General features: G+C 34.9%; 1 protein-coding gene across 1 annotated transcript; it reads right to left on the reverse strand.

The window, feature by feature from the left end:
• Positions 1-8,812: 8,812 nt before the first annotated feature.
• LOC105044709 (uncharacterized protein At5g39865) lies at positions 8,813-10,019 on the reverse strand. Its single transcript, XM_010922695.4, has one exon. It carries the CDS (start codon positions 9,874-9,876, stop codon positions 9,160-9,162), a length of 717 nt encoding a protein of 238 aa, XP_010920997.1. The 5' UTR covers positions 9,877-10,019; the 3' UTR covers positions 8,813-9,159.
• Between the last annotated feature and the right edge of the window lie 3,276 nt (positions 10,020-13,295).

Here is a 13,295-nt window from a genome sequence, read left to right on the forward strand (position 1 = left end):
GACATCCAGAGGCAGAGGCTTGTTTTTATCTTTTCATTGATAGAAATCCTAGATGGAAGAAGATAGGATAAGAAGAAGAGAAAGATTTCTAGAATATTTTCAGATCAGCAAAAGAAGGCTATATAAGTGGATCACATCTATCACATGACAATCTAGTTACGACAAGCAGATAGAAATTAGAGCCAGGATCCAAATTGAAAGAATTTAAAAGTTTGATGACTTGATTGTACTAAATAAAAATTTAGGATAAAATTAAAAATCTTTAAAAAAAATTTAAGATTTTTACATAATTAAGTCTCAAAGGAGCATTAGGTGTGAACGAGCGAGAAGGTATTTTTGGATATATTTTGGAGTGCCAATAACAAGCAAAAAAATTAACTAGAGTTGAAAGTATGGACATGGAACAAAAGATCTGAAGGAAGCTTGAGGGATGAAAATCAAAATCACTCTTTATGATGGGGATAAAATCAATACCATCGTTTATTCCTATCTATGCGATGTCTAATACTATTATTGTTTCTAAAGCATCAATTATGAAAGTGAAACAAATTATCAAGAATTTTACTTGGGGCACTTGGGGAGATTAAAAAAGGGATTCACTTGCTATCATGGGATAAGGTCGGCCAGACGGGTCAAGAGGGTGGCTTGGGAATTCAATTCTTAGTGATTCGGAGAGATGCAATATGGGCCAAACATGCTACAAGAATGATTCTAGAGCCTGACAATATAAGGTGTTCTTTAATAAGAACTAAGTATGGAGAACCATCCTTGCCTTCTCAACAAAGTCTTTGTCACAAGTGCTCAATTTTTTATAAAGAAATTTGTAGTTTTGCTACTCTGGTGTATACTAACATTCAATGGGCAGTAGGAGATGGGAAAACCATAAATATCCTGACGGATGCTTGGATTTTTGACATTCTGTTGATGTTGTGGCCTACCGTGGTAAAAATTTGGATCTTTTACGGGATATGAAACTTTGTAACCTTTTTACTTGAGGAGAAAAATGTTGGAATTCTTCTCTACTCTCTCAGCTGTTTGATGACTATCTGGCAAACAAAATTAAAACTATTGCTATACTTTACCATGATATACCGGATAGGAGGATGTGTGGGATAGGATTCTATGTCAAGGAATACTACGTAAAGGAGGGGAAGGGGCTTGAATGTAGCCTCAGATGGTGACTGCTGTCCAAATGAGGAGGAAACAGTGGCTCATATTCTTTTTCATTGCGTGAAAGGATCGATGGTTTGAAATATTTCAGGTATTCTTAAAACTATTGCTATACTTTACCATGATATACCGGATAGGAGGATGTGTGGGATAGGATTCTATGTCAAGGAATACTACGTAAAGGAGGGGAAGGGGCTTGAATGTAGCCTCAGATGGTGACTGCTGTCCAAATGAGGAGGAAACAGTGGCTCATATTCTTTTTCATTGCGTGAAAGGATCGATGGTTTGAAATATTTCAGGTATTCTTACAATTCTCTCTATGCATACATCCCCCGTTGAATCCTTTCTAGAACTTTTCTTTCTTTCTTTTTTTTTTTTTTTTTTTGAGGGAAAGTTTTGAAGAATAATAGAAGTAGAGTTAATGGAAGACTATTGTGTATTAGGGCAGCTTATATCGCTATAACATCTGGCTTTCCTATAATAGTCGCATTTTTTGTTTTGATGTAATGGGAGGTTTGACCACCCGAGCTTTATTATTTAGAAAATAATAGCTGCATATTTGAAGATCATAAATCATGTTCAAGATTTGTATTAGAAAGGGCTCTTATGCAAGTGATAGAAGTTATTGAGTTACACATAACTGGACGGGTCTGAAGTCATGTTTGACTAAGCTTTTAGAATGCCAGAAAGTATTTTTTCATCCTCAGAAAATATTTTAGGATGGTACACTAATGTTTAGTAAAAAATTGAGAAGCTGTTTTGGCTTTGTAGAAAGCTGAAAAAGTCTACTTGAGAAAGCTCTATTTTAAAGCTTTCTCCAAAAGTGCTTTCAGACTAATGTCGAAAAGCTATTTTGATTTAAATAAATTTTTTTTAATGACAGAAATATTCATTAATAAATTTCATAATTATATCATATTATATTATTATACTATAAATATAATATAATATAATAATAAATTATATTATAATATATTATAAATATATAATATAATCTATATTATATTATAATTTATTATTAGATTAGATTATAATCCATTATATTATATTACATTATCTATTATATCATAATTATAATAATATTATATTATAGTATATATTATATTATATTATAATATTATGTTATGTTATATGATAATAATATTATACAATACATAATATTTTAAAATATAATAATATTTATATTATAGATATATAATATAATCTATTATAATATTACTATATTATAATAATACAATATAATATAATAATATTTTAATAATAATATAATATAATTATATTATAATAATATTATATTATATTATATTATTACATTAGATTATAACTATTATATTATATTATAGATTATATTATAATTATAATTATATTATATTATATTATATTATAATATTATACTATATGATAATAATATTATATAGTGTCATAATATTTTAATATATAATATTATATTATATTATTCTCTACTATATAATACTATGCAATATCATTTATTGTCATTTTTATTATGTCAAAAGTCTTTTTTTATTTTAGTTACCAAATATATGTTAAAGTTCTAAAGCACTTTATAAATATAGTTATCAAACAGTAAATAGCTTTTTGCAAAATTCTACTTCCAAAAGTTTTATTTCTCAAAAATTCAACTTCCAAAAGTTCTACTACCAATAGTAATCCCAAATAGGGCCTTGATACTTAGGGACATCTAGAACTCCTCATTAACAGTAGTTGCTTCTCAGATTGTTTACACCTCTTGAGAGCCCCCACCCACTAATTTTCATAAAGTTAATTTTGATGGTAGTGTGATTAATGGAGACATTCATGGTGGTGCAGCTGTCATGCCCTCGATTCGAAATCATGAGCCGAGGGTTATGGCAATCGCCACATATTTATAAATAATTCATTTTATAAGCATGCAAGGCATCATATCACGATATCATAAAGCAACAGCAGAATAAAATTTAAATAATTTATGTTCAATTTTATTTCAAATAACTCGATCAAGTATCTTATAAAATAAAATTTCATGATCTTGCCTCAAATCTTAATAAATTCTAATCTATAATAGAAATATGAAAGTCTACCTCTAGTTTGTTCTTCCATATCAAATCTCTGAATTAAGTTAATCATCTAAATCTATAAAAATAGTAAAATATAGAGTAATGAGTTAGACAACCTAATAAGCAATAATTATCTTGACTAGATAATTCATATGATAGTATGAGTTGCAATTATCAAAATATATTTTATTATTAATTAATGCATAAATATAATCAAATTTATTTTCAAAATATGAATTTAATAATACAAGTATCTCTCAAATATTCATATACATAATCATATATTTGATTTCAAAATCAATTGTATTCAAAAATCAATCATATTCAAAAATCTAATCAAAATAAATGCCACTTAACTCATCAACATTCACTATGACCATACTTATGTCCTATAGCTGAGCTAGAATATCATACTTATATCCTGTGATGGGATCAAAATACCATCCTTATACTCTATGATCGGATCGAAATATTGCACTTATACCCTGTGGCCGAATCAGAATACTATACTTATATCCTATGATCAGACCAAAAATAAAATCATGAGCTCGAAGTACCAATGCATAACCCCCAATTGGCAGGGTTCAGAACATAATTTGGTTGAGAGTCCAATATCAATTCACGTCAAAATTCTTTTCACAGAATAACACATATTTTATAATCAAATCAAAATATACATATATAATTTAAAATCAATAAACAGTTACGATAATTTCATATCAATTTTCATTCAAAATATATTTTCATGAGATTGATAAATCATATATAAATCTAAAATAATTTATTTGATATTTAAAATAATATTATATAAATAAAAAATCTAGAGAAGGTAGATCATTACTTATATCATATGTACTCCAACAAATCTACATAACTTTAAAAATTTCTCTTTCAAAATCTAATACCTAAAATCATGTTTTTATCAAATTTTAGTCATAATTATTTTTAAAATAAAAAATTCTAAATCCTCACAAAGCTGGTTGGCTATGTGATAGCATCCGACATCCAGTTGGTCTAATCTAAGGCATCAAATTGATCTACTATAAATCAAGATTAAGATAGGATGCTACGATGCAATCGACGATAAAATCTCATGATGCTCAGTCTAATCATGATGGGGAATGGCAAACTATCCGACGGTCAACAAGCAAAATTTCTTCACAAGGATCTATCAAGGCTATTAAAGATCTTTTGAAAATCTAAAAAATCTTAGAAGAAACATATAATCAAAAAGAGATTTTTAAAGAGAGAAACTTATAGAGAGAGAAAGTAGTATTTTTTTAAAAGAAAAAATAGAGAGTCAGACTTTCTAAAGAGAAAGTGGAAGTCTAGAAAGAGAGGAGAGAGAAAGAGAAACTCTTTCTCTCTCTTTCTTTCTTTTTCTTTTTCTTCTTTTCTTTTTTTTTTTTCTTTTCCTGTGGGTTTTTGGCAAAAACAGGGGACCAAAGGCCACAGTTGGCACGGCTGTGGCCGGTGGCAACTGGGGCTGCTATGGTGCAGCTCAGGAAAACCAAACGGGCAGTCAGCAGTGACCATCGGCATGGGAAAAAGCATCAAAAGAAAGGGGCTGGGCTCAGGAAAAATAGCGATGGGGTTTTTAGAAAAAAATCCGACGATCATTGACTAAAAATTGAGTTCCATAGGCTAGGAAGGGTGATAAACCAACTAACTTAAAAAATTAGATGATTCTTATCTTATTTTTAGCGGTGCCCAGGCCGTGGTGGTCGTGGAAACAGTCATTGAAAGCTCGACGATTTTCAACGACTTTTCTTCGATTTTGGATTTTGATTTTGATTGGAGGAAGAGGGAAGATCTTCTCTTTAAATAGGATCGGAGGAAAGGAGTTTGACTCCTCTCTGGTGGTGATTTCTAACTCTAATTGGGAGTCATTCGAGAAGAAAAAGACTCTTTAATGGAGTCTTCTTCTTAATTTTTTTTTAAATTTTTTTATTATTATTATTTGCTACTTCAAGATCTATGCGGGGGGGGGGGGTATTACAGCGGCATTTGTGATTAGAGGACCGTACTCGAATTTATTGGCCATGGGTGGCACATAGTTATTTGACATCACAATTCCAATGGTAGAATTAAGAGGAGTGCAGGGAAGATCTCATATGTGCAAAGTTGATTTTGGGAACAACACATTCTCCTAGAAAGTGCTTCAACGATAGTGATGAGTTGGATTTTGAGACAGAGTCAGATCATAGACAGACATCTATTGCTTTCAGACATATGATTCCTTTCCAGAACATGTATATCTTTCAATACTTCACACATCCAAAGGGAGGCGAATAAGGCAGCGAACTGGATGGTGTCCATGTTGCGAATCATTCTAGTAGAACAATATAGAAAGTATGCTATTACATCTTCTCCTTTTGGCATTGTTTATTTTCAGATTTGATTGGCTACACTCAAATTAAACGACCTAAACTATCTGCTTCAGAAAAAAAAAAAAAAAATCCTTGTTTTTGAAAGAGTTCATTTATATAATCATAAGGCTTTCTCTGGATTAATCATCGAAGGCTTTATCTTGACTATAGCATTTATAAATTTGAACTATGAACAACTATTGGAAACCACGATAAAGATAACTTCTGTGCCCCAAAAACGGGATTGTGTTTTAGTATGTAAAGCTAATAGGCTACCTATTTTGATGAGTCCATCATAACAAATACAAAAAGCAGATCTCCTTGTATGGGCTCAAGCTTTTGTGAGACCTAGAGAGGGTTAGATATACATAACCTTTTCCTGCATGCATGCAGAGAGGTTGTTTACGTATTTTAACCTAGATCAAATGAAGCAATCACACTGTTGTGACAAATCTCAGACTGAATCCTAAAATCTGAGAAAAGGCTGGGCTTAAACTTGGAAGTAAGCATGAAGGCTATGTTGGACCTAAGTACATTGTGTTACCCTTTGGCAAAGCTTGTCCCAGCCTGGTCCATGAACATGTCTATATAGAGTCCCTCGCTGCCTCTTCCACCAATTTGTTCATTTCTTTAGCCTCCACGAGTTTGCTTGCTGAGCATCCATTAGCCCTCCAGATTATTTAGATGCAAAGAGGCATACCTATTTCGTAACCGCTTCATTCCATAGAAGCGCTGATGGAAAAATATATCATGTCGACATGTCAACCCTTGCCAGAGAGATTGGTCTGAAGCAAAAATGCACTAGATGGACTCCAAAAGGACGTTAGAATGCAACAAGTGCCTGCTAGAAAATCCCCCATACTCCATCTAATGCCAAAGGCTTCCTCTAAAGGTACGAAGCCCCTCCTACCTTCATCAGTAGAATTTCTAGCACATCTAGAGTTAGCTATCAACGTTTTAGCAATCCTTTTGAAGCAGGCCTTGAACTCTTGCCACCCTCACCATTGGATATTGTTGTGGTGCAGATAGAAAGACAACAATATTTCTACATTGATTGTGAGTTAAGAGGGATTCTAGTTTGTATGAGATATGATCTTCTCTTCTACATAAAGCACCTTTTAAAGAACAAAACCATGAGACCTTGTGCCATAGTGCCAGAGGTTGAAACAGATAATACCTCACGTATGCGAGAGTGAAGACTGACCTATCCAAGCCATGAACCTTTCACTGTAACATTAGCACCCCTCGTGGGGCTGACGTGCTTCCGACGAATTATGGTGCACCTTCCATATTCTTGCCCAGAGTCTCTCTTGACTAGGAGGTATTGCCGTGGTGTAGATGGAAGGACATCAATAGCCCCACATTAGTTGTGAATTAAGAGAGATCTAACTTATAGGGGATATGACATTCTCTTCTACGTGAGGTATCTTTTAAAAGGCAAAACTGTGAGGCTTCGTGCCATATTGTCAAAAATCGAAGTGGATAATATCTCACGTATGTAAAAGCAGAGACCAACCTATCTGAGCCACGAGCCTTTAACCTCAACAGATACCAGCTATCCATCCACAATCCTTTTCGTGCATCCCTCTCAAACTTCCACTTAAGATTAATTACACAATAATCCACATTGCAATATGGACATGGATGTAAAACCATTTGGCCCAGGCACACATCAATAGGAAAAAAAAAATAGAGGTCACTGAACCGCTACTCTACATTGATGATGTGATAATCTACATGAGCGACAACGTAACCTACCAATCAAATTCATAGTTTCATGCAAATTCTAGTGACTTCATGGGCATTCGAGAGAGCCTTCTTGAGATCGTAACGAGATCAACGGACCAGGGAATGAGAAGATTGAAAGGAAGACATTATGACGACCACCAATTCATGGGCATTCGAGAGAGCCTTCTTGAGATCGTAACGAGATCGTTGGACCGGGGAATGAGAAGATTGAAAGGAAGACATTATGACGACCACCAATGTAACAGTAGATTAAGAGAGGTGCATCTTGGTGCGAGCCTCTAGACTATCAAAATGAATCCCGACAGTGACTAAAAGGAGAAGGCTAACAGGGCAAACAGATTTCATGCCACATGTTATACCATATGTTTTTATGATCGACTGCTAATAGCCACCTGAATCTTTTTTTGATAATCCACAACCCGAAAACGGTTTGCATCAAGAAAATAGAGGTATTATCATCCATGTTTGTTGGTGTCTTGCCATATCATTCACTTTTGGATCCTTGAGTCCACAGGGATTAGAGGTGTGATCTATATCAACCAGCCTTGTATTATAACATGTCAATATGCTGTAGCTGTGTTGATGTTAAGAAGATGGATATATCCCTTAGAATTCAACTTCTGGCAATATTGGGAACTTAGAGAGAAAACATATAAAATAGTAGTTACAATGCATCTCACTATGGAACCTCCATCCTTGAAAAAGAAGCCAACAAGCATGTACCACTCACTCTAATTTGCCTTTTTGACAACATTTCTCAACCTCTTTGTAGGTATTCCTCATCCGAATACCTGATTTTATACAAAACGAGTCTAATTGATAAACCTACAGACATCCTATAACCACTTGCAATTGATTTCAATAGTGCCCATTCTACCCGGGCCAATTGTTGGCATCTTGAGTCGAATGATACATCTTAGCTAATCAGGAAAAATTATAAATCATTACGAAAATAAAGAGGAGTGCCAATACCTGGTACAGGGCTACACTCAAATGATACAATTCTCTTATTAGAAGTCACAATTTAGGGATGCAATTAAATAGAGTTGAATTGAATAGCTAAAAACTCGAACTCAATTCGATTTAGAATATTCAGGTTCAAAACTCGATTCAAGATCGAATTTTAATATCTCAAATTCAAACTCAGTTCCATAAAAATAAAATAAAATAAAATTTAAAATTAATTTGAGTTGACTCAAATACAATTCTATTCGAATTTGAATTCAAATCTTAATTATTGATAATATATATATATAATAAAAATAATATTATTAAAAATATACATATTTGAATGGATTAGGGAGGTTTCGAATTCAGCAATCTATTACTTGAGCTTGATGATGGTCGAGCCGGATCGAGATGGAACCTGGGTAGACCTCGAGTACATTTCGAGCAGCTGGTCTGGTTTGAACCCGACTCACATCCCATCAAATTTATAACCATTTCTATGGGAGCCAAACGAAAGAAACGAAAAGAAAAGAAAGCCATCATCTTCTATTTGTCCTTACCTTTCGGTTACAAGCTGCAACACGGCAGCAGAAGGCAGAAGAGGAATCCATAATTCCAAACAAAAGCTCCCAATCAAGACCACGAAAAGATTCCATTAGGTCCCTCCCTCTTTCCTATATTACATAAAAAAGAAAAAAAAAGAAAAATAACAGTACCAAGGAATAGAAGAAGAAGCGGGGAGGGATTTGAATCCTTTCAGAAACCCCAGCTTCTTGCTTCCCCTTGCAGCGCATCCTTTCGCTGCCTGTACATATAGGCCTTGCTTCTTCGCGCACATCTCTGATGTCCCCTCGTCCCTCCAATCTCGATCAGACGGTGGGGGAGCTGCAATTGGGACACCGGATGAGGCCGTTCTCATTGCAGGCGGTACAGCACCGGAAACCGGCCTTCTCGGTATACACCTTGCGGCTTCCGTTGCAAATCTGGCACAAAATGAACCGAATCCCGCCGCAGCCCTCACAGGCGGCGGTCGCCCGCGGGACCCCATCCACATATTTCTGGAGCTCGCCGACCTCGTTGAGCCGCCGGATCTCGTCGGCCCCCCCGATGTACCGCCCGCCGATGAACACCTGGGGGAGGCTGAGTTGCCGCTGGCCGAGGATCCCCTTCAGCTCTCCGAGGAACGCCATGTCCATCGACAGATCACGCTCGTCGATTGCGACGCGGAAGCCGTGGAGGATGGATCGAACGGTGCGGCAGTCCTCGAAGGTCTTGCGGACCACTCGGAGGGAGGTGAAGTAGAGCACGATCCGCTTCTCCTTCCCGGAGGGGAGGCCATGGGGATCCAGGAGGGAGGTGGGCAGGAAGCGCCACGAGGGAAGAGCGGAGCACACCGACCAGAGGCGGTGGAGGACCGGGGCCGCCTTCGCAACTGGGGCGGGACTAACGGCGGCCCCTTCATCGAGCAGGTCATGGACGTCCTTGAAGGAGGAGGTTAGGGAGGAAGAGCGACAGAGGGGAGACTTGGAGGCCAGGGAGGTGGGGGCGGCTTTGCCGCGAGGGATCGTACCCCACGGCAGCCACATGGAGGCTTGGAGGGAGAGGGATCGATGGGGCCGGCGAGGGCGGCAGCGCGAGCAGGAGCGGGCGAGCGGGAGAGAGAGAGAGAGAGAGCGAAGCGGCGGAGGGAAGAGAGCGGAAAGGAGGGTGGGGCACACCTTTCGGCTTTTTTGCCTCGTTGTTTCTAAACTTATCGTAGGGAGGAACAACTTACCAGCTTTCCGTCGGTTCAAACCCAGGGTGGCTAACTTTGGTGGGGAAAGACAAGGAGGATGAAGGACTTGGGGTCGGTGAAGAGAGAAACTTCTGGTTTTCTTTTTGCCTCTCAAGGAAAGAAGAGGAGAGGAGTGGACGAGGGCTTTTCTCCATGTTTTCCAAAGTAGGATTTGGAGACGGGGTCAATAGAATGGTATGCTTTTCAACCGTTTCCTTGTCATGTTTTGTGGCCTGGAGACGGTGATTTCAGAAACGAAATCTTCTACGGTATTTAAAAAAAAAATCACAATAATACTGTACAGCTTCGAAAACATCTATCAAAAAAATTAATTATATAATATTTATTTAAATTATTTAAATATTTTAAAATTTATTTATTTTTTTAATATTTTAATGACGTAGGTAAAGACATACAGTCACTCATTTTTTTTTTTGATAGATATCTCCGAAATATACATAAAATCCTACGATATTTTTTGAGTATCATTTTCATGATTTAAAAAAAAAATTTCGACTACAAAAAGAAGATAATTAATCTATTATAATAATATATACCGGATAAATCTAATAGAACACTATTTTTTTAGAATATTAAAAAAAAATTATTACTTAACCGTATATTTTTTGAATACCACAGAGAATTCGTTCGATTTAAAAACTTTCTTTTCGATTGCAAAAGAAAGATAATTAATTTATTGTAATAATATAGACCGGATAAGTCCAGTAAAATATTATTTTTTTAAAGTGTTAAAGAAAAAAATTATTGCTTAACACTATCTTATGGTACTTTTTGAGTACCGTCTCGTGATTTAAAAGGTTTCTTTTTGATCGTAAAAGAAAGATAATTAATCTATTGTAATAATATAGATCGGATAAGTCTAATAGAATATTATTTTTTTTTAAGTGTTAAAGAGAGAAATTATCACTTAACCTCTTTTGGAGAGAGAATTATCATGGGAGATAATGGTAGGTATAGAAGGCATGAATTTGAAGATAAGACAGAAAAAAAAAAAAAAGGGAAAGAAGTAATAATAGGATGGTTAGAGTTAAAACTGAAAGATAAAAACTAGTGGGCTTGTTGATTGGTTACAAAAACGTGCATGTTTGAATCCACAGAAACCAACAAAAAAAATATAGGAGGCGGAATCCTGTGGATTTCTGATCCTTATTTGTTTTATGTATGGGATAATATAAATTAGTTATTGTGTTATATGTTAATAAACTGAAAATATTATGATAATTTCACAGAGCCATTAAGATACTGATGCTAGGTTCTATCGTTAATTGTTTCATGTATGGGATCATATAAATTAATTTATTGTATTATATGCTAATAAACTGAAAATATTATTATAACTTCGCAAAACCATTAAAGATATTGATGCTAGGTTACTCAAGAAAGGAAAATTGGAGCAAATGTTAAAATTTAGAAAAAAATGATAGATACAACTAGTTTAGAAACTGGATAAAGGTCGAGATAAAATATTTATTTTGCCTTATCCCTAAGGTAAATTAATGATGGATGAAACAGTGTTCCATAGTAATCTGATTAAATTCATATTACATAGGAATCAACCATTCCATAACAACCTTCCATTTATTACTATCCTCATTTTTTTGTATATGGATAATTCTCTCTAAAAATCCTGGACCTATGGAGGTTCTATATTTAACTTGAGGTTTACTAGAAGGCTTCAAACGTTGATCCATAGTAATCCGACTAAATTTATATTACATAGGAATCAACTACTCCATAACACCCTTCCATTTACTACCATCCTCACTTTTTCATATATGGATAATTCTCTCCAAAAATCTTGGACCTGTGGAGGTTCTATATTTAACTTGAAGTTTACTTGAAGGCTTGAAACGGTGATCCATGGTAATCCAACTAAATTTATATTACATAGGAATCAACCATTCCATCACACCTTTTCATTTATTACTATCCTCACTTTTTTGTATATAGATAATTCTCTCCGCAAATCTCGGAGAACTCAAATTTTTTTTTGAAGTATTTTAATTTTATCATTTAAATATTTTAATTTCTTCATTATCATAATTTTAATTTCTGACTGTTGGACTCCTAATTATAACCTTAATGGATCAGCAAAAATCAAATGATCATATACATTTAATTTTGTTCTTATTTTCTAACCATTGCGCTCCTTATTAAAAGTTTTAATGGGTCAAAAAAATCTAAACGGTCATATTGGATGGCTATAAAAGTCTTGAGATCTGATTTTAGATATCCCATATAATTCTTTCCCTCTCTTCTTTTTAACTTTTTCTCTTTAAATCTTTTTTCTTTATGATTATTTTTCTAGATGTTAAAAAGATTTTCATCAACCTCCTCCATGATCGTACTTGTAGGCGAAGAATCTCAATCATATTTTGGGATAATCTTTCTGATTTTTTTAGTACGAGGGACGGAAATACGTTTTAGGACAGTGCCTTACACACTTTTGGATTTGATCATTTTTATTTAATATTTGGTAAGTTATTATAATTTTTCTACAATAAAATTTTGTTAGTTTTATTTAATTTTTTTAAATCATTTCAGAAATTTTTTAAGCCCTATTCCAACACGAAAGTTTTATATGTAACTGAAGTTTACTTTCATATAATTAAATCATTAACTTGGTAAAATTTTACAATTGAAATCCTAGCTATGGCTTTTGTTAGAGATCATGGTAGAATGTGTCACGTCCTATCACGTGTCATCGCAAAGATGCTGCTATGAACAAACGTCACTAATATGGAAGGTGGACTTGTGTTGAACTAAACTTTTTCTATTTTTGCCTCTCTTCAAATAGAGTTTCTACCATCCAATATCGTCCATCCTTCCACCGATGACGGAGACCGATGACATCTATGAGATGGTTGGAAAATTGAAAAAGTGAGTGATAGGCTTTCCCTTCGATTATGAGTAATGGTGATCAACACCTGAAGTTGAGGGGAATCCTTTGCCCCTTGCTACTTGTCACCATCGCTCATCGCCAAAGAGAAAAACTGACACTCACTTTCCCTACTCATGTCATGGCTGTTGCTGGGTTCCAATCATTGGTCGAAAGGATGGGTGGGAATAGGTAGTGGAAACCTCAACGAAGGAAGAGTGAAAATGGAGAGAATTGAGTTCAAGATAGCTCCACCTTTCATATTAGAGAATTTTATTCACATTAGCATCTTTTCAATAGCACATGATAGCATGTGATCAATTCTACCACAA

Source organism: Elaeis guineensis, chromosome 5 (assembly GCF_000442705.2).
Source record: "Elaeis guineensis isolate ETL-2024a chromosome 5, EG11, whole genome shotgun sequence".
Classification (NCBI taxonomy): Eukaryota; Viridiplantae; Streptophyta; class Magnoliopsida; order Arecales; family Arecaceae; genus Elaeis; species Elaeis guineensis.

Coding starts and splice junctions, on each gene's coding strand:
- LOC105044709 (XM_010922695.4), bottom strand. CDS start 9,876: ATGTGGCTGCCGTGGGGTACGATCCCTCGCGGCAAAGCCGCCCCCACC.